The following is a 21,772-nucleotide window of genomic DNA, read 5'->3' on the forward strand; positions in this document are numbered from 1 at the left end:
GTAACTTGGCATGTACCAAAAAATAGCCCTTTTTTACCCGACTTGACCCAGTGACTCACCGGAATAACTCCGGCCACAAGAATATTTCCGAGTCCCTCTGGCCACTTCTAGAAACTAGAGAATTCGTGTACGCACAGCACGAAGGTACGATGCGCACTACCGTTCAGTGATGTTTCTCTCCACCTTGCAGCCATCATCGTTTTATCTGTCAGCATATTACCTTCACGGTCGTTGCCCAGGACGGAACAACGCACTGACTTTCTGCGCACGTCATTGACACTTTCATAGAATCGTCCCATAGCGTTCTGCTCCGTACAGTTCTGTGCCTCGGCTATCACATTTTGAAGAGTATGATGAATTTGCTTTTAAGCTGGCTTCCAGAGAGAGGTACTCTGGACAGCCTGGTACCAGACACTAACATCCGACGTCTGGCAACATTCTTCTTCTCAACCTCAGGCACTCCTTGTCAAAGCATCCGCTTCTGGAGCGTCTTCATGCAGTACCTATCACTTCTCATGCTGTTTCGCTCACATTTTTTTTTCTATTAAGGCACTCCGTGCTCGTGGCCACTACTGTGCCGGAATCAGTTTTATCTGTATCTTCCTTACCGATACAGTTCTATTTTTAACTAATCTATATTTACATCTGCTTTCACTCTCTTCTGCTCTTTTGCTCTCACACCGAGCAGGTAGAAGAGTGCTCTGCTGTTGGTTCAATCGATTTCTATAAGCCATAGTCCATTGCTCTTTTGCGGTGGTTCGTTTTGCCGTGTTCCTGAGTCGTTTGAGGCTAGCTGCCTGCGAAGTGGGTCAATTTGTCTCAGTCACCATCTGATACTGACGTAGGATGGATGTGCTCCCCTATGCACGGTCCTCCGTGCGGCGTCTTCTGGTGGCTGGACGGTTTATTTTTTGGAGGGGCTGGGAATTGAATCCATGACCTTCCGCTTATGAAGCGAAAGCGTAACCTCAAGGCTACGGACCCCCCTATTTCGCTCACATTGATCTCACTTATCCGCTCTTTCAGCTTTTTAGTGTTATTCAACTGTAACATCGTCTGCTGAGAAGCGCTAGATATTGATATTGTTCGCTGTGGTCTTGAATTCGCTACAGTTGATAATGCAACACTAGGGTAATTAATTCGTCGACACTATTCGGCTATTATCAGCAAAATTAAATAGCCAAAATTCACAGAATTTTCCATTGAAACATACCAATGAAAATATTCACTTGATTAGAACAACGATGCTTCCCGTTGACGAGATTTTCGACACTGAACAAACACTTTCGCCAAAGATGTCATCAATTCAAATGAATACGCCTCAGAATGCGGCTAATTTGGAGCTGTCGAACAGATTTGCCTACAGTTCTTATGGGAAAGCTGCCGAAGAAAACACGGCTGTCGACAATAGTCACACTGGCGTGAGATGTTTTAAGCATAGTAAAAAAGTTTCCAAAAAGCTTTTATCAAGTCTGTCGGTGTTAATCGATATAGGATTGGGCTGCGCATAAATGTAAGCAAACAAACACGTAATTTGTCGGCTCATGTCCGAGAAAATGGCAAAAGAAGCGCGGCATCGGCTTGGACTGCCGAGAATACGTAAATTCCCCTACATAATTCTATTTACGTAATGGTTTTATGTAGGTAAGACTTTATTTTCGTTCCCCCGACCCATAACGTAAACAGAGGTTTCAGTGTTTATAAAAGTAGAGTGTTAAAAGCTAAAATTGAATCACTTCATGTGTATCATATCGTCGGATCTCCATCAGGAATGGAGTCACAAAGTACTATATTAATTGACCAACTGCTTTTACGGTCGCTAGGTTTAGATAAGAATCAATTTAGTGCACCTCGCTCAACCGAAGCCGAGCTTTGACATCGAATTACTCGGCAAACAGTTTGTATAAACCACATTAGAATAAAGCTGACACCATGTCAAGGAAGTCCTATTTTGTGATTGGCATAAGCTCCCTAGCGATTTTGCTCTGTATTGGCGGAGCAAACTCTTTGCTAAATATTCCACCACTGCTAATGGAATTCATCATTAAAACTCACTACTGGTTCTGCCCAAATACTACCAAAACAGCGTTGGTCCTGAACAGCTATAAACCCACTGCCTTTTTGCAAGAACAAATACTGCAAAATTTGAACACGTCTATGATGGTGTACTATAATTCACGATTGCCGAAAACTCTGTTGCTGAGTCTGAACTGCGTGATATTTTTCTCCTTTCAATCATACTTAGTCGGTTGAACTAATACAAACATTCGTTCACAAACTAATATTTTTTATTCTAATATTGCAGATCGTTTACTTCCTCCTTAGTGATGCAAAATTGATCCTCTTAATGGAAGAGATGGAATTCGATCAAGAGTACCCCAGCGAGGCATCTCGCAAACAGTTAAGCTTCAACACAGTTTTTATACTTTACAACAGCACTCGATACCGAACCTTGCGAGTCGAATTTCCATCTCGCAAGCTCATAATTAATGGAACTTCTGTTGCCACTCGTGGAAAGCTTGAGGATTTGTCTCAAGTTGATCCCCGTATATCGTTCAACCCAACGAGCGAAGCGAGGCGAATGCAGGAGTTCTGGAGAACGATTGCAGTTCGACACAATTTCACGTATGTTCAGCCTACCGAAATCTTTTCCGTCTTGTTCGGGTTAATACAAGCGATACAAAAAACAAGCTTCTCGATGCATCGAAGTATCTCCACGTATTATATACTCGTGCCAACCAACCGCCAACGACCAATAGGGTATCTTCTCATAGACCCATTCGACCTACCGACCTGGATCTGGGTCTTTCTAACCATTTCCACAGTCCTCTTGCTTCTTTGGATAGTTGACCGACCTCAGTTCAACCTGTCCCGAACAATCTTGGAATTGGTACAAATCATAATCAACAACCCACACGAAAGGTCTCGATCCACAGCGCATCGTTTCATTATCAGCGTATTCATCACCGGAAGTTTCATACTAACCTCTTCATACGAGTCACTGCTCACGGCAACCATTTCCCGACCAAGCCTCTATCCACCGCTGGACAACCTCGATCTCATCAACAGTTCCTGCAATCCCATGTCGAGGTTGGACAGCTTTGGTACCGGTTTCAAATTTATGCACGAAACCTCAACTGTTGGAGAGGTGGACCTGAAGCCGGCATGCTTTATCGGATCGAATGAAATGGTGAAAGTTATGCTGGAAATTTGCCGGAAAGATCCAGACTACAGCCCACTTTCGTATGCCATATCACCGGCAAAATTGATTCCATTTCCAGCGATGGGATACTTGGTAAGCGCATACCATCAAACGCTGATGGAACTGTTCAAATTCTACGCCACAGCATTTGCGCAAGCAGGTTTGCCCTATTTGATAGATGACGGACACCACCCCGATAAGTTGAAACCTCTACGCAATCTCAAGACCTTGTCTTACGGGGAGCTGCTATTGGTGTGGAAACTTGCGGCATTTGGATGGATTCTGAGCTTAGTGGTTTTCTGTGTGGAGCTGTTATGGTTCCAAAGTCAATCTTCTCGTGGGAAATTGAGAAAATGCTTTTCCTAGACTTGAACTTAAAATTCTGATAAAATTAATTTATGGAGTGACTAATTATTTGATCAAACGGTTTCAATGTACAGTTAAATCGAAGCTATACCTACTTGGCACTTTCCTGCACAAATCTAGAGAACCAAACAGAAATGAACGATTGATCACTACATACTCAATAACGAATCCATAAAAATATTTAACGTGGTGACGGTTTGGTTCTCTAGAATATAACCAATGGTGTGTCTGTCGGTCCGATATTTTGAGATTTTCGCGATTCAGTGTGTTTCGTATATTGTCATGTATAAAATATCAAGAAAGTGTCTGAATATTCGTGTGCATCACCACCCATCGCCCACTGGGCAGCATGCAGCCACATCAAAGAATGTTCCGCTTCTCACCACCAGACATAAAAGGACGAGCAAAATGGGCGACCGCTGAGGGTTGGCGTTAAAAAAGCCATGATGGGGCGAATTCAGATATCGCGGTAAAGTCTTGGTCGAGGGTTCTGAGAAGGACATCCACCATTGCTCTAGAATCATTATCGAGCACGATAGAAGTCTGTTGGAAGCTTAAGAAGTTTGTAAAGCGCTATGTTCATAGAGTACAAGAATAGAACCGCAATGGATAGGAGTGTGGATTAGTGGAAACATCCAGATAACAGACCCTCGACAAGACCCCCAATCGTCTCCATTATTTAAACACCCCATTTGTGTTAAGTAGATGAAAAACCCGAATTTAGTACTATACCATTTAATTCCACTAGAGTTTGTATCCTTTGACGCTTATTTCGACCTCAACTGTAAGGCCGTCTTCAGTGTCGTGTACTAGACTCGACAATTTGTCAAAAATGTCGAATGTGACTGTTATGCAGTTATGGGCAGTGTTGTCTTGGCCGTTGCCTTGGCATAGAGCGTAGGCCGGAGTGCGCATAGTAGACCCGAAGACCTTGATTGGTGCTACCACCTCGAAGTGCGCTGCAGTGCTCGTTCGTTGCGCTCGAGACTGCCAAACGGGCGAGGAAGTGTCTTGTGTCGCCATTTTGTCAGTTGTGACGCTACATCTTCAAGCCAAGTCTAAAGAAACTGAAGGGTAGACAGGAGGAAGCCACTGTAGTGGCGAGAGGAGTCGCGTTTGCAGTCCATCCGAGAAGAGGAGCGAACCGGCTGCGTTAAAAAGCACGAAGGTGTGTTAGTGGAACGAAGAAAAGGCCAGAAGAAGCAAGAAGAGAGAGAGAGAGAGAGAGAGTGGAAGGTAGAAGATAGAGGTTTAAAGTGGGTTTAAGTGTCGCTAAATCGTTATTCAAGTGTTTTTTTGGTCGCGGATTATCACGCACATAGAGTAAAGTGAAGCAAAAGTTCGAGTGGGGTAAGAGTTTCTTTTTAAGATTTCTAGCTCAATTCAAAACAAATCTTATAAATGTCATGGTGGTTTGAATACTATTCATATAAGAGACTTTTACTCCGAATATCATAAAAATCGATTGAGTTTTGGAAAAGTTATGGCTATTTGTTGTTTTTTGACGTGAATGTTGTAATTTTTGGTCAAACTTTCGTTGCATGGAACCAATTGTAGATAAAATCTTTTTCAATATTTTATGTAAGCGATGGTACACAAATTATGTCACGTTAAATTTCAATTTGTGCATGACCCTTAAGGGCGTTTCTAGGCCTATCATAAGGTTGCTTTGAGGTGTATTAGTTTTTGCATAAATGCTTGAAAACAATTGTTGGCCCATAGTGGGGCAAAAGTTCGACTCATGTCTAAAATCACGGAAAAATTTGCAAATTACCTAAAATCCACATATTATCTTCAAATTTATTTAAATTTATCTGATCGTGTGAAAACTGTCACCAAAATTTTACATTTCCACTTAGTTTTGCGAAAAACTACTATTTTTGAGTATATTACAAATAATCCGGTTTTGGGCAATTTTTGATGGACATTTAGTGTGTATTTTTCGGCAAACTTAAGTTTACGGCTGGTGTAAAGTATGCCTGTCATAAAAAGATCGATATTTTGTGTTTTAGCCAGCGAACTTTTGCCCCACACTAAATTCGAACTCTTGCCCCACCTCACAGTGGACTTTTCTGCAAAAAAATGTCCTGAAATTCAATATCTCTGGATGCCGCTGGAATAAAATCGATCTTTTTACCGCAAAAGAACGATTTTGTCATGGACTAAACGATAGTGAGATGAGTGTTCACTGCACGTTATTTTTTCGTACGGTTTTGACCTATTAAAGGTCATTTTACTCTTTTTTCAATGGAAATGATATACAGTGGGATTCCGTTTTTGGCATGCTCCATTTTTGGCACCTCCCGATTTTGGTAACAAAATGGATTCGTTTTTGGCAACATTTTTGAATACCATTAAAATTTGTTAATTTTTGTAATTATTATCGTACTTGTTGCTTTAGTCATTTGAATAGCAGGTCAACTATACACCGATTACATTCCAGAGCTCCATTTTCGTCGATATTCCACTAAATCTCACTAACTAATAGATCCCGTACGCGCTTGTTGGCTTCGGGATGGTCATTGGTCATGCATTCGCAACGTTTCATGAGTCCATTAATCTCCACTAGCATCTCAAATAGAGACCAATCTTTTTTTCGCAGGCATTCATACTGTGTGACCAAATCACTTGAGTCAGCCAGTAGGTGATACACTGAAAAAGAAACACTTTTCTTCAGATTTGAAACAGTTTGTTTGAACTAAGCACAAGCGCCGACATAAAATCAACAAATAGTCTATAATTCGCACAGAGCTACAATCATAAATTTTGTCTCACCTTTAAAGCTCACTGTTCTTATTATTATGGAGTTACATACATTGCGTATGTAAAAACACACCGCATTAATAGATACAAATACAGCAAAATGTCGTCTATCATAACTTTAAAAAAAAATCATTAAATAAATGCGTTATCCTTGTGAATAGCAGAAGAATCAACATATAATTCATAAAAAGAGCGCGTACTTTACTATATTGTATTTTATTTTTTAAGAATTCCAATGTACCATTTATTGCCGGCACCATGACAAATGCGAACACAGTCCAAAGTACACTTTATTCTCAGTAATATAATTCAAGCAAGCAAAAATATGATTGAGAGTGTTTAGTTTTTTTTTCATGGCATTAGTTTGTATATTGATCTTTCTGCGTTAACTATTCAGAGGTACGTTCCCTCTATGTTAGAGATTCTGACGTTATATTTGTTTAGAGACGATCCAGAATACTATACAAGATTTTTAATCAAGGACACGGGTCTCAACATAATCAAAATGTTCCTTATGAGCTAGGTCTATGAGTTTCCTAACTGTAGCTTAGCAAATTCATAGGAGATTCCTGGTTCTTAGGGGACTTCTCAGAAATTTTAACGAATTCTTTAGGGTGTCTCCAGATTCCTAGAGGCAACTAGAGGTTTTTACGGCGTCCTGTAAATTCCTAGCGGGATAATGTGGATTTCTAGTGGTATTTTGAGTATTTCTGACGAAATCTTGGGGATTTTAAAAAGGTTTCCAGAGGAATTTAAGAAGTACAGGTGGTAGCCTAAACATTTATAATTTTGAAAATTTTCATCGGAGACTTGAGAATTTTCAGCAATATAGCAGCGGAATCCTGAAATGTTAATTTCTGCAAAACACGAGATCTAGAAAATTCTAGGCGATATCCTACGGATTCCTAGCAAGATGCTTCAGTAACCTAGCGTTTTCCTATAAATTTCTTATGAGCACCTGAAGATTCCTATCAGGCTCTTTAGGTTCCATAATAGGATCCTGTTGTAAATGTTCCGTTGATTTAATAAGGTAGGTGTAAAACATGTCATTTATGGATGATGAGATGTAATTGTTTATGTTTGCCCTTTTGTTTGCAATCAATAATTCATTATGAAATGCTTAACTTTATCAGGAACATAAATGAGAGGAGCAATTCGAAACTTATCGAATGTCAAATTTAGCTTTAGTTTTAAGTTAAAGTGATTTTTACTGTTAATTACAAAAAACTAATGCTATTTTGCAATACCCAGCGCTTTTATTTTGCAAATATGTCTTTGTAAGAATGCAGTAATACAATTTTTTTTTCGTATTCTTACACAGCTTTCAGAAAATGTCCTGTTCTTGAATAGAGGACACTAATGCGATTATTGATGTCACATAGCTCACTCATACAAATAGTGTTATGAAGCTTCTAAAAATCATTGACAACGATGAGGCGTAAAAAGTATGTAGAACGTTTGTCAAAAAAACACATTATGGGGTTATAGATTAATAGAATACTTAGTACAACCCTTCGGAACACTGCTCCGAAGTGAACCGTACTAAAGTCTCGATGTGATATGGTTCCACAAGGATGATGTAATAACACTCTATTCATGTTTTCAAAACCAATAGTTGAAAAATAAAATTTTAAATATGGGTTCCAATTTTGGCACGGTTCCGTTTTTGGCAACTGAAAATTTCGACTTTGTTGCCAAAAACGTATTGATAATTCAATATACACTAAGGTTTTTTTTTACACGGTCCCCCGTGCCGTGCAAAAAAAACCGTGCTAATTCTGGAATTTGTGTTAAAATAAACCGTGGTAATTCTAGAATCCGTGGAAAAAGTACCGTGTTAATTCTGAAATCCGTGTGAATAGGAAAAAAAAGCCGTGTTAATTCCGAAATCCGTGTAAATAAGTAAAAAAACCGTGTTATTTCCGAATTTTGTGTAAAAATAGTACCGTGTTAATTCCGAAAGGCGTGTAAAAAAAGCCGTGTAAAAATAAAGCGTGCAAAAAAAAAACCGTGTAAAAAAAGACTTTAGTGTAATTCAATATACCTTTAATAGGTCAAAACCGTATGAAAAAATAACGTACAGAGAACACTTTTTTTTTTTTTTTTTAATTTCTTTATTAGTATCATTCCAAACATTACATTCATTTCTTATATCTAGGTGTTCTGTGTTATTAGACAACACTATCATCCTAATTTGGTAAAACAAATTTAAGATTTAATTAACATTTTGTTAACAACATATTACATTTCAGTTGCCGTAGCAGTTCAGTTTTTTTACAGGTGAGTTGATTTCACCTGCTTATAAGAGAAAAACAAAACGTTTTGAATATACTTAACCTAACTTAACCTAAACATATAACGCATTAATCGTGGCAATAGAAGATTGTAACGATTTTTGCCTGAAATTATTTATTATTTTATTTGACATTTGTTCCAATGTTTCAACATTGGATATTCTATGTAACTCATTGGTACTATACCAGGGAGGAAGTCTCAGAATCATTTTCAAAATTTTATTTTGAATTCTCTGCAGAGCTTTCTTCCTGGTATTACAACAGCTAGTCCATATTGGTACAGCATACAACATGGCTGGCCTGAAAATTTGTTTGAATATCAAAAGCTTGTTTTTAAGACAAAGTTTTGATTTTCTATTAATAAGGGGATAGAGACATTTTACATATTTATTACATTTGGCTTGAATGCCCTCAATGTGATTTTTGAAAGTTAAATTCTTATCTAGCATGAGCCCTAGATACTTAACTTCATCTGACCAATTTATTGAAACCCCTCTCATCGTGACAACATGTCTACTTGAAGGTTTCAAATAAAGAGCTTTTGGTTTATGTGGGAATATTATTAGTTGAGTTTTGGAAGCATTAGGAGAAATCTTCCATTTTTGCAAGTATGAAGAAAAAATATCCAAACTTTTTTGCAATCGACTACAGATGACATGCAGGCTTCGTCCTTTGGCGGAGAGGCCTGTGTCATCCGCAAACAAAGATTTTTGACATCCCTGAGGTAACTCAGGTAAGTCAGATGTGAAAATATTGTATAATATTGGTCCCAAAATGCTGCCTTGAGGAACACCAGCTCTTACAGGAAGTCTTTCAGATCTGGAGTTCTGATAATTAACCTGAAGTGTACGATTTGACAGATAACTTTGAATTATTCTAACAATGTATGTTGGAAAATTAAAGTTTTTTAATTTTACAATCAAACCTTCATGCCAAACACTGTCGAATGCTTTTTCTATGTCTAGAAGAGCAAGACCAGTAGAGTAGCCTTCAGATTTGTTGGAACGGATCAAATTTGTTACACGTAAAAGTTGATGAGTGGTCGAATGTCCATGGCGGAATCCGAACTGTTCATTGGCAAAAATTGAATTTTCGTTGATGTGAGCCATCATTCTGTTCAAAATAACCTTTTCAAAAAGTTTACTGATGGAGGAAAGCAAACTGATTGGACGATAGCTAGAAGCTTCTTTAGGATTTTTGTCTGGTTTTAAAATTGGAACAACCTTAGCATTTTTCCATTTGTCAGGAAAATATGCTAATTGAAAACATTTGTTAAATATATCAACTAAAAATGATAAGCTACTTTCTGGAAGTTTCTTGATGAGGATGTAGAAAATTCCATCATCGCCAGGAGCTTTCATGTTTTTGAATTTTTTAATAATAGTTCTCACTTCTTCCAAATCAGTCTCCCAGGCATTTTCGAAAACGTTCTCTTGATTGAGAATATTTTCGAACTCCTGAGTAACTTGATTTTCAATTGGACTAGTAAGTCCTAAATTAAAATTGTGCGCACTTTCAAACTGCATAGCTAGTTTTTGAGCTTTTTCGCAATTAGTTAGTAATAATTTGTTTTCCTCTTTCAATGCCGGTATTGGCTTCTGAGGTTTTTTCAAGATTTTAGATAGTTTCCAAAAGGGCTTAGAGCCAGGGTCCAATTGAGAAATTTTATTTTCAAAATTTTTGTTTCTTAATTGAGCAAAACGTTTCTTGATTTCTTTCTGCAAATCCTGCCATATAATTTTCATAGCAGGGTCGCGAGTGCGTTGAAATTGCCTTCTCCTCACGTTTTTAAGTCGGATCAAGAGTTTAAGATCATCGTCTATAATCACGGATTCAAATTTTACTTCACATTTTGGAATTGCAATGCTCCGGGCTTCAACAATGGAATTTGTTAAAGTTTCAAGAGCATTGTCAATATCAAGTTTAGTTTCTAAAGAAATGTTAACATCAAGATTAGAGTCAACATACGTTTCATATATATTCCAGTCGGCTCGTAAATAATTGAAAGTGGAGCTGATAGGATTGAGAATCGCTTCTTGGGATATTTGAAATGTAACAGGGACATGATCAGAATCAAAATCAGCATGAGTAATCAGTTGGCTACAAAGAAGACTAGAGTCGGTTAAGACCAAATCAATCGTAGATGGATTTCTAGAAGAGGAAAAACATGTAGGGCTATCAGGGTATTGAATTGAGAAATATCCTGAAGAGCACTCATCAAATAAAATTCTGCCGTTGGAATTACTTTGAGAATTATTCCATGACCGATGTTTGGCATTAAAGTCACCAATGACAAAAAATTTTGACTTATTGCGAGTCAATTTTCGCAAGTCAGTTTGGAGCAAATTAACTTGCTGTCCAGAGCATTGAAAAGGCAAATAGGCAGCTATGAAAGTATATTTACCAAACTGTGTTTCAACAGAAACACCTAAAGTTTCAAAAACTTTAGTTTCAAATGATGAAAACAGTTGATGTTTGATACGCCTATGAATGATGATTGCAACTCCCCCATATGCCCCATCAAGTCGATCATTACGATAAACAAAAAAGTTAGGATCTCTTTTGAGTTTAGATCCAGGTTTTAAATACGTTTCGGTAATAACTGCTATATGCACATTATTAACCGTAAGAAAATTAAACAGCTCGTCCTCTTTACCATTCAGAGAACGAGCATTCCAATTTAAAATATTTAAATTATTATTTGGATCCATTAGAAAAACGTAATCCAATAACAATTTGATTTGTAAATTTTACACCTACTTGGACTGCTTCAGTCATAGTGGTGGCTTTGAACATTGCATCAATCATTAGATTCAATTGTTCAGTTAGAAAATTAAAATCAGAGGCAGACATGTCATGTGATTTCCCATTAGAATTTCCGGTAGACGAAGAAGCGGAATTACCTGTGGCGGTAGGGTTTTTTCCATTTGATTTAGAAGTAGAATGGGTACCCATGGATCGAACAGGGGAGGAGTTCAAATTTCCTGCTACGATATCGGCAAAGGATTTACCGTGGGTAGATACATTCGAAATTGAAAGATTCGAACGGCTACCCGACGGATTAAAATTAGTTTGTGAATGAGCATGATTATGATCATCCTGATGGGTATGATTCATGATCAAGCGATCGTTCACGGAAAATTGAGCATTGTTCGATACTCTACCAGGAAAATTGCGGAAACGACCGTTATCGTAACGGATATTATCTTTCATCTGCCTGGCACGAGCCTCAATGACCCTTTTGCGTGAAAGACAATTCCAAAAATTGGACTTATGGTTAGCCCCGCAATTACAGCATATGAATTTGGTGGTATCTTCCTTCACTGGACAGACGTCTTTGGCGTGAGAAGAACCTCCGCAAATCATGCATTTAGCATCCATGCGACAATTTTTTGTACCATGACCCCACTTTTGGCACCGACGGCACTGAGTGGGGTTCTGGTAATTTCCTCCAGGTTTCTGGAAATGTTCCCATGTCACACGGACATCAAACAAAAGTTTTGCTTTTTCTAAAGCTTTAATATTATTTAGTTCTTTTTTGTTAAAGTGAACTAAATAAAATTCTTGAGAAAGCCCTTTCCGAACAATGCCAGATTGGGTTCTCTTTTTCATAATGATTACTTGGACTGGGGAAAATCTAAGTATATCATTTATTCCATTTTTGATCTCTTCAGGTGATTTATAGTCACTTGAGAGACCTTTCAAGACAACTTTGAACAAACGTTCAGTTTTGTCGTCATAAGTAAAAAATTTGTGCTTCTTCTCTTCAAGATGTTTGAGAAGAAGTTCGCGATCTTTAAGAGTTTCCGGCAAAACGCGACAGTCTCCTTTCTTTGCGATTTGGAAGGAAACCTTGATTCCCCTAATGGAGTTCAAGATCTCCTGCCTAAATCCCGCAAATTCGGAACAACTGACCACGATAGGCGGCACTCTTTGCTTCCTCACTTGAATCAAAGAGCCTGGGCTAGAGGCTGCTTCGATTTGGTGTTCGGAAAATTTGTCTAGAGCATCGAACTGATTGCTCATTTCGATACAATTATTCATTTCACCCTTGGAAGAAAGTTCGCATTCCGGGGAAACGTCCTTTCTTCCATTCTTGCCACGTGTAGTGACAGTTTTAAAACCCACTTTTTTGGAAGGAAGAAGTGAATTCAGAGATTCACCCTTCCTTTTGTTTGTTGTTGATACCATGTTTAGTTAATAAACGAAAGAAGACGTGACCTTCGAGAGGTTTTTTCCCAAGACGGTGTCCAAGAAGGATTACCACCGCTAGCTTTCGCCAACGGGTCCAACGAAAAATCGAAGGCACGGGTCCAAACAAGGATCGTAAAGGGATCAATAGTAGAAAAAATAGTACTGAAAAGTACTGTTTTAGTAGCACTGAAAAGTACCGTTTTTAATTTTAGCACTGAAAAGTACTGTTTTTGTAGCACTGAAAAGTACTGTTTTATTGCTTTAGGTAGTTTTTAAGAAAACTTCCAAGAGCAGAGAGAATTCGTGTACGCACAGCACGAAGGTACGATGCGCACTGGCGTACAGAGAACACTTATGTCACTATCGTTTAGCTTATGAAAAAATCTTTCTTTTGCGGTAAAAAGATCGATTTTATTCCAGCGGAATCCAGAGATATTGAGTTATGAATATTTGACTTCCATTGAAAATAGGGTAAAACGACCTTTAATAGGTCAAAACCGTACGAAAAAACAACGTGCAGTGAACACTTATCTCATTACAGTTTAGCCAATGAAAAAATATTTCTTTTGCGGTAAAAAGATCGATTTTATTCCAGCGGAAACCAGAGATATTGAATTATGAATAGTTCATTTCTATTGAAAATAGGGTAAAAAAAAAAAAAACCTTTGATAGGTCAAAACCGTACGAAAAAAATAACGAACAGTGAATTCCCACCTCACTATCGTTTCGCCCATGAAAAAATATTTCTTTTGCGGTAAAAAGATCGATTTTATTCCAGCGGAATCCAGAGATATTGAATTATGAATATATCATTTCCATTGAAAATAGGGTAAAATGACCTTTGATAGGTCAAAACCGTACGAAAAAAATAACGAACAATGAATTCTCACCTCACTATCGTTTTGCCCATGAAAAAATATTTCTTTTGCGGTAAAAAAATCGATTTTATTCCAGCGGAATCCAGAGATATTGAATTATGAATATTTCATTTCCATTGAAAATAGGGTAAAATGATCTATAATAGATCAAAACCGTAAAAAAAATAACGTGCAGTAAATTCTCACCTCACTATCGTTTCGCCCATGAAAAAATCTTTCTTTTGCGGTAAAAAGATCGATTTTATTCCAGCGGAATCCAGAGATATTGAATTATGAATATATCATTTCCATTGAAAATAGGGTAAAACGACCTTTGATAGGTCAAAACCGTACGAAAAAAATAACGAACAATGAATTCTCACCTCACTATCGTTTTGCCCATGAAAAAATATTTCTTTTGCGGTAAAAAAATCGATTTTATTCCAGCGGAATCCAGAGATATTGAATTATGAATATTTCATTTCCATTGAAAATAGGGTAAAATGACCTTTAATAGGTCAAAACCGTAAAAAAAATAACGTGCAGTAAATTCTCACCACACTATCGTTTCGCCCATTAAAAAATCTTTCTTTTGCGGTAAAAAGATCGATTTTATTCCAGCGGCATCCAGAGATATTGAAATTCCATACATTTTTTTGCAGAAAAGTCCACTGTGCACCGGTGGGGCAAAAGTTCGAATAAGACAATCAATTTTGAAACTGTTATAACTAAAAATGAGTAAATATTTTGACACAAGTTTGTTCAGCAAAGTTATAGCCAATATGTTGAAGGTTCACTGTATGGTATTTGTTTTGTTTGAACTGCTATTGTTTTCATGGAAACTTTGATTATACCACTAAGGTCGAACTTTTGCCCCACCTTACTCTATGTCGACCCTAAAGCAGCGTAGAAGAGGGTCTCATTAAGGCGAAGTAGGCCGTCATTGGAATTTATACGCGCCGTTAATGATTGTTGCTAATTCATCTCACGATTTCGAATCAAAGAAAATCGGTTATCACCGGTAAAAATGATTCCATTTCCAGCGATGGGTTTTTCACTGACACAACTGAAAAAGTATCAGTATACTTTATGTTTGTTGGCGCGTACAGTGATACTTTTCCAAGTCAATATAAGCTATCAGGAATTAGTTGTTTTATCACTTTGAAATTGCACGCTGCAAAGTCATCATTGCTGCCAAAACGAATGACTGGCTACTTCGCCTTAAAGCCGGATAAGGGGCTGCCTTATTAGTTACAAGATTTGATCTCTTAAAAGTTTAAGGTAACTTTGATTCATCTTCTTCCTAACATGTGTCCCCAAAGAACACCTGATTTATCATTTTTGATAGTAGAAAGCAGTTCTTGACATATACAAATTAAAAAGCTGAATCCCATAAATACTTGTGCAATAAAGAAGCTTTAAGTTGCTTTTAGAAAACATCCCAAGAAACAATTATTGTTGGATGAGATGTTTCTTTAAATTGCATAATTAAACTATATGTTTATTTGAAATTGATTTGTTTGAGTCGAAACAATTGTTCAACTCCTGTTCACCCAGAAATGGAGAACCTATTCAACAACTGAGGTTCTAAAAGCGTGATATATAAACGTCTGTTCGATCGCATGCACTCAGATGTTCTACATTATAAACACCATGAAAAAACAACATACACTCTTATTAAACACTTAAACCCCTAAGCTGTATTTCAAAAGTCTAAAAGTGACAGTTCAACGTTTCATAAACAATAGTGTAAGACATATCGATGTCTAATTGTTGAAGAGAAGTGGAAAAAATCATTAAACGTAATAGTTACTAAGATTATCAATAATAAGCATAATACAACTTTAATTCCACGCTTCTTCCACCTTAGTACATACAAAACACGCCGAACAACATCGTTCCGTGATTGTTATTCGCCTATGGTAAATATAGAGTTGAACAGACAGAATTGAATAAAGGTGATAATAAGGTTGCTTAAACATTCAAATAAATAAACAAAGAGGAACAAAAACACAAATTAATTCTGAGCGTTTTCATCTCAGTGTTATGTTTATAATAACAGATCGTATTTTGGAGTCATCTGAAAAGCTATTATTTTTATTGATTATCACTAGATACATTTTCTCGACGAGGCTCGATCTCCGGATCCTTCAATTGGCAGCTGTCTACATCCACACTGTTCTATCCATGGTTGTAAGTTTCTGCAGTATTATAGGCGTACTTAAAGAATAGATATATAAACGAAACACTTGCTGAATTACCGTTTTTTAAATGGTATACAAACATTTTTATCACTGTTGTTTATTAGTGCTTATACAAAACCATCAACGCAACGTTGTTTCCCGTTTGATCATTTGTAAACGTATATGTTTGCTATAAGCGCTACTAATGTTCAATAAAAATCGATTAAACACTTCTAAAACAAACTGGTAACACTGACTTTCTGTTCATGGTGTCTGAATGTCAAACCAAAACAACAACAGTTCTGTCGATCTCTTTTTCCGTATTAGTTTTTTTTTATTGTGAAAAATGGGTAAAGGTATGTATTACAATTCTAGGATTCATTCTAAACTTGAAGAATATAATATATTGCATGCTCTTACAGACTATTTCGTGGTGGTACAAACAATAGAGGCTGGTAAGCCAGTGTTGACAGTGGTCCCACACAAATGGGTGAATGGGAATACTCTCTTATGGCCCCCCAAGCAGGCAAATGAACTACGGAAGAATGCTGCATCGTTGCCCATGTCCTCCTGGAGTAAAATGTCCTGTTCAGTGAAACGTAAATATATTCCAACATTCGCGGATGCTGAACAAGAGGCTGACGAACTTTCGGGCCTATCCACCGACGCTTCAGATTTTGCTCCAAGGCGCAAGAAGAAGTTCAAGAAACCGGCATTCAACAAGGAGATTGATTTAAACCATCTGGTAACTGGTCAAGGTAAGCATAATTTGAATATATAGAAAACATTAGCTCTTATGTGTGATTTTTTAGCACAAATAACGCCAGTGAGTCCTCCAGCCGTGCCGGTAACCAGCCAGCCAGTACCGGTGACTAGCCAGCCGGTTGAAAACATTTATTATGAACCGGATTTGAATGAACTGCTGGCAAATTCGCAAGGAATCGCATTGGACTTCCCTTCAACTGTTGCAGCCCAAATACCCACAACTCCAACAATCCCGGTGGAAACTATGCTTTCGGAAGGATACGTTGTCAATGTTGAACAGGTATGGATCTCAACGTACTAAAAATATCTTTAGTTTTGCAATTGATTACGATAGGATAAACTCGCTAGGAAACGTTCAAAAATTACGTCCGCCAATTGGGGGAGGGAGGGGTCTTAGAAAGTGTGACAGCGCGTGTATTAGGTATAGAAAAAAGCGTGGCAGAGGGGAAGGGATGGATCTCCAAATCCTGAAAAACAATGAACGTAATTTTTGAATTTTCCCTAAATCAAATTGAATCGTACTGATATTTTTCTATTTTTCAGCCGGATGCGGATAGAATTATCAAACAAATTTCTGATAAGATCGAGATGGTAGCTGAAAAAGTGGTTGACGAGGTAACTGTAACAGTCCTCAACTCTCTGGAGACAATGTTGGCGAAAACAGCAGCAAAGATCGAAATGCAAATAGATACTGCAATTCGCCAAAAGATGTGCGACCCATATTCTGAGGCATCATCATCCTTCCAATTTTGCCCGGTGACGACTACGGATGGAATAGACGCATTGGAAGAAAATCTCAATAGTGAATCGTTTGCCAAGCAGTTGGTAGGTGTTAATTATTTGATTTAATATATGGATTTTTAATATTGACGAATCTTGTACTTCATTCTCAAACTTATTTTTAGTTCGCTCATATGAAAAGGATTATTGGACACACCGGCGATGCCTGTAACGGATTGAATATTGCGTATGGATTGATTGACCACTTTTTCGACAGGAAGTTGATGCTATTTTGCTCTTGGACGGGTGAAAGCAGAGGAGATAGCGTCAAATATCCTATGAAGAAATGTGTCAATATTCTTGACATTTTCTTCAAACTTATCCGTAGTGTGAATAGCACATTCTCACGTACATTGCTTGAAGATTTCTTCAAGAGGATCACTAGAAACTCAAAAAAGAGAAGCGAATCAAAAGGCAAGCGACAATCCACAATTCACCGAAGGGCGAAGACAAAAAAGGAGAACAAAAGTAGCAATTCCGGTGAGTAAATCTATAACATATATAAAAATTTTGGCATAGCACAGACAAATAGACGTCAGATTATTTTTTGATTTCCTTTTTTGTGTTACTTTAGTTTGTCTGTGTCAAAATTTTGAAACGTAGTAGATTACAAATGAACAACTTATTAGCACTGTTAGGGCAAATGTACCACCACATAAGGCCAAACAGCTAAAATGTTCTTCTACAATAGCAGGGCTGGTAGCAGGTCTCTGTTAAGAAATTTGGTCTCTATTCAATGCATCGTAAAAAATTATATAACCAATAGTGCTATTACCGATTAAGTTTAAGTGTTTTTTTAATATTATTTCAATACAATACAAGTTTGATATCCTCAGATTACTCATGCTGTTGTTCCATACAGAGAATTTCAGCTTTATGTTGTAAGAATTACCATTATGTTATAATTCAACAATAAAATATACTTTGTCAACTCACTCTTAGACTTCAAAAAGTCAATTGAATTACACTAATTAGGGATATTCAGAATATACTTATGAATTATTAACTAATAAAATACGAAATTTAAATATAATTTTCATTATAACGGTAAAATTTAATAATTTAAACAAAAAGTTAGGTAAAGTTTGGATTGGTTTTAGTTTACTTGATATCTTTAGTCCCTTTTTGTTTTGTTTTCGTTTCCTGTTTTGCCCCTTTTTCAGGTAAGAGATCTCTTAAGTTCCTTTTTTTAAGTTAGTCGCTACCAGCCCTGTCATAGACATACTGAAATGATTTCATTGCAACAAAATGTGTTTGGGTGCACCATGATTACCGAGAATGTTTTAGTAATTTATACAAAAAAGGTAGACAAGTAAACAACAAAGTTCTGTAACTGGACTCGTTTTTAATTTTATGTTCATATTATTTTCAGATTTTGATTGTGCTTTAGGACTATCAAGTGTTTCTGCCACGCCGAATCTACTCCCTGTTGACCAGGATAAACCAGAAACGTCTGGAGTGCACGTCGATGAAAACGAGGACTATGAAACCAATTCAGAACACGAAGAAGAAAATTCGCTAGAAGATTCTGATGACGATTGATATGAGATTTTGATTTTTTTTTTTTCATGAATGGAGATATAAATTCCAGTTAAGATGAGGAAGAATATGGGCGTGCAGATACAAAATTCAAACGGAAGTAATGTTACCAAACTGGATGGAGGAAATGTTTTAACGTTTTTAATGATGAACTGAAGATGTTGTTTTGTTTTTTTTAAACAATTAGTTAATTAGAGCTAATAACGACCATTCATATTATTTTATTTGGATATCGACGTTTGATAATTTGATACAGATAAGATGCACGAATAATCACAACAATCAATCAGATTCAAATGTATGTAAAAGTGGAATGTAAACATAATTATTAACATTGTAAGGAATTACAACAAACTTGCACATGATGTCTTCTATACTATAAGCCTTCGACTGTTTCAAATGAGAAATCTGAGCTTCGTAAATGTACAAAAACGACGAGCGAATAGGTAGTTTGAAAAAATCAGTTTGATAAACTAGAGCTTTACCGTGTACTAAAACATTATTGTCAGGATCAGTCGAAGCGTCAACCATTTGAACAATTTCAAAATCCTTTGTTAAAAACCACGAATCTTTAAATACATTATTGATTTCTAACCCTTGACGTACTTCACACTGAACTAAATTGCCTCGTTTTATTATGTTGGGAACAAATCTCGCATTGTTAATGTTGAAAGGAAATCGAGTCTTCTCTAGTATTCTGTTAGCCACTTGTTGTAGACAATTTTTTCCCTGCCTTACATACTTTTTCAATTGAAAGAGATAACTTTCAAAGGGATAGGCTGAAATTGAGCTAAGAGAACCAAATCTTTGAACGTCACCTACAACGTGTTCAAGGTTATGAATATTACTCGTAACAAATTCCTCGCCATATATTTTTATGAAACCTTCAATAAACTTTTCGAAAAGAATTTGCGCAAGGGATAGCCATTTTTTGAAATACTCTGAAGAGCATATTCTAACCGCAATGAACAACAGCAGAAAATGACTGTACAATTTTTCGTCTATGAAGTCCTTGAGTACCACTATGCTGACATAGTTTAAGAAAGAATGCCATTCTGTCCCCTTCCAGAAGGCCAAACAATCTAACCCTCGCATTTTACGATGTATTTCTTTTGGTAGTTCAACGTTTACAACTGCATCTGATAGTTGTTGTATTTTCAATGCGGATAACTTTCCTTCATATCCTAGGGATCCATCTCTCCATCCTGTTAAAAGCCGTTTCATTACACCTAATTCCAACAAATGGAGTGAATCGGCAACAACAAAATCTTTTACCATGTCGAAATCAGGCAGCTTCAAAATCGGCGAATCTTGACCAGCATGGTGCTTACCATAGTCCTTCTGACGAAATTTAAGATCTGTTCGCAATGGACAATGAAGCGTGGGAAACACAACCGTCTTGGACACGTGCGAATACTCTCCATTAATGGTACATTTCAAACAACCATTTTTTCCGTTAAAGTTGACTACACCTATAAAACATAAAATATATAATCAATAAAAGAAACAGGTTTTCTTTATAGTTAAATATACTTTTAACGAAAGCACGTGCCGGAGAGTCGCAAATAAAGCAACGTATTTTAATCTTTATGAAGTGACCCTTAATGTAATAACCATTTTCAAGCAATGGTATTACTTCATTCACAAATGGTGCTAGATACTCATTGATGTCAGCTGGTTTTGTTTTACCCAAAAAGATTCCAATAGGCAACGGTGGTAACTCTTTCATTTCATGGACGTTACATAGTATGGGCCAAAGTTGAAATTTAGAGCTTTTATGTATCGGCAGGCCATCTATGTTAATGTTAATGCTTATACATATATCACATGATACATTTTCAAACCACTTTTCAAGGCAAGCTGCTAGTTCATGGTGCCAGTATTTACCACCTGAAATCCCATAGCATAGTTGCCCAATATTCTGAGGTGTTTCAAGAAGCGTCCTTGGGTCCGTGGGTAAGCTTATATCGTTGTATTTGTCTTTAAGCAGCCCCAGTAAATCCTTCAACGCGTTATGAGTAATGTTGTGACGAAGAGACCACGATCTTATTGCTTCTCGCGAACTTTCGATTGCTGGGTTCGGTGGTTCGCTTTGCGGATCAACCGGGTCATGAAGTTGTTCTAAAGCAATACCGTTTGAACTATCAGCCTGAACATGGACTTGGTCGTTTTTTTCAGGAACAAACCTTCCTGATACTGGATTATGCGGAACCGATGTTGAGTTGATAACGGGGGACGAATTATGAACATTTATGGATTCTGAGCCAACGGGTTGATGTCCATCTGTAACATCCACATTTTATTTTGAATATATTATTGTATTATATTAAAAGGATATATAGAGTAAAGAACTGTTTGGGCACTTTCATGTTTCACTTTGGTATGGGGGGTTTCTCTCGGCCGAATTGTTTGAAATTTTGTAATAAGAGGCATTTCAATAAGATGCGCATCATGGCCAAATATGAGCTCAGTGTCTTTCCGAAATTCCCCTTTCCGAAGCGAAATAAAAGTACCAAGAACAGAATCCGGCTCCCTACCTTCTGTAAAGGTTGTTATTTTTCGTACGGCTGCAACAGCGATAGAATTTCTTGCTGTATTTCGATTCACGCGCAGGGTCTTAAACATAAGCCGATATTTTTCACGAATTAACTTCAATTTACGATTATATGTGCCACTTTTTTTAAACTTTTTGGTAGATCTATCCATATTTACGAAATAACAGAGCGTGACACCATGAACATCAGTAGAACGAGATCAAGAATAAGTTTTGTTTCAATTGTTCTTGTAATGAATCCTATTTCAAATATAATTCAACAAGGCTGAATAAAT

The 21,772-nt window shown here is 37.1% G+C and overlaps 2 protein-coding genes across 13 annotated transcripts in view; both read left to right on the forward strand.

Annotated features, from left to right (window-relative positions):
- LOC5573236 (rap guanine nucleotide exchange factor 4) overlaps positions 1–21,772 on the forward strand; it is a 1,027,655-nt gene that overhangs the window by 913,711 nt on the left and 92,172 nt on the right. The gene's annotated exons all lie outside the window — the stretch shown is intronic.
- LOC110675413 lies at positions 15,680–19,430 on the forward strand. 2 transcript variants are annotated; one of them, XM_021840368.1, is made up of 5 exons: positions 15,680–16,215; positions 16,282–16,617; positions 16,672–16,904; positions 17,168–17,239; positions 17,289–17,780. In XM_021840368.1, the coding sequence occupies exons 1-5, from the start codon at positions 16,206–16,208 to the stop codon at positions 17,310–17,312; spliced, it is 675 nt and encodes a 224-aa protein (XP_021696060.1). In that variant the 5' UTR covers positions 15,680–16,205; the 3' UTR covers positions 17,313–17,780. The 2 variants fall into 2 exon arrangements, with proteins under 2 accessions (XP_021696060.1, XP_021696061.1); XM_021840369.1 differs by lacking the exon at positions 17,289–17,780 and adding an exon at positions 18,777–19,430 and having other exon boundaries at positions 15,681–16,215.

The sequence above is a fragment of the Aedes aegypti genome, chromosome 2 (genome assembly GCF_002204515.2).
Source record: "Aedes aegypti strain LVP_AGWG chromosome 2, AaegL5.0 Primary Assembly, whole genome shotgun sequence".
Lineage (NCBI taxonomy): Eukaryota > Metazoa > Arthropoda > Insecta > Diptera > Culicidae > Aedes > Aedes aegypti.

Bases quoted from the DNA above. Each gene is read 5' to 3' on its own strand.
- LOC110675413 (XM_021840368.1), top strand. The intron at 16,618-16,671 runs GTAAGCATAATT...GTGATTTTTTAG, and splicing joins CCATCTGGTAACTGGTCAAG to CACAAATAACGCCAGTGAGT. The intron at 16,905-17,167 runs GTATGGATCTCA...TCTATTTTTCAG, and splicing joins ACGTTGTCAATGTTGAACAG to CCGGATGCGGATAGAATTAT.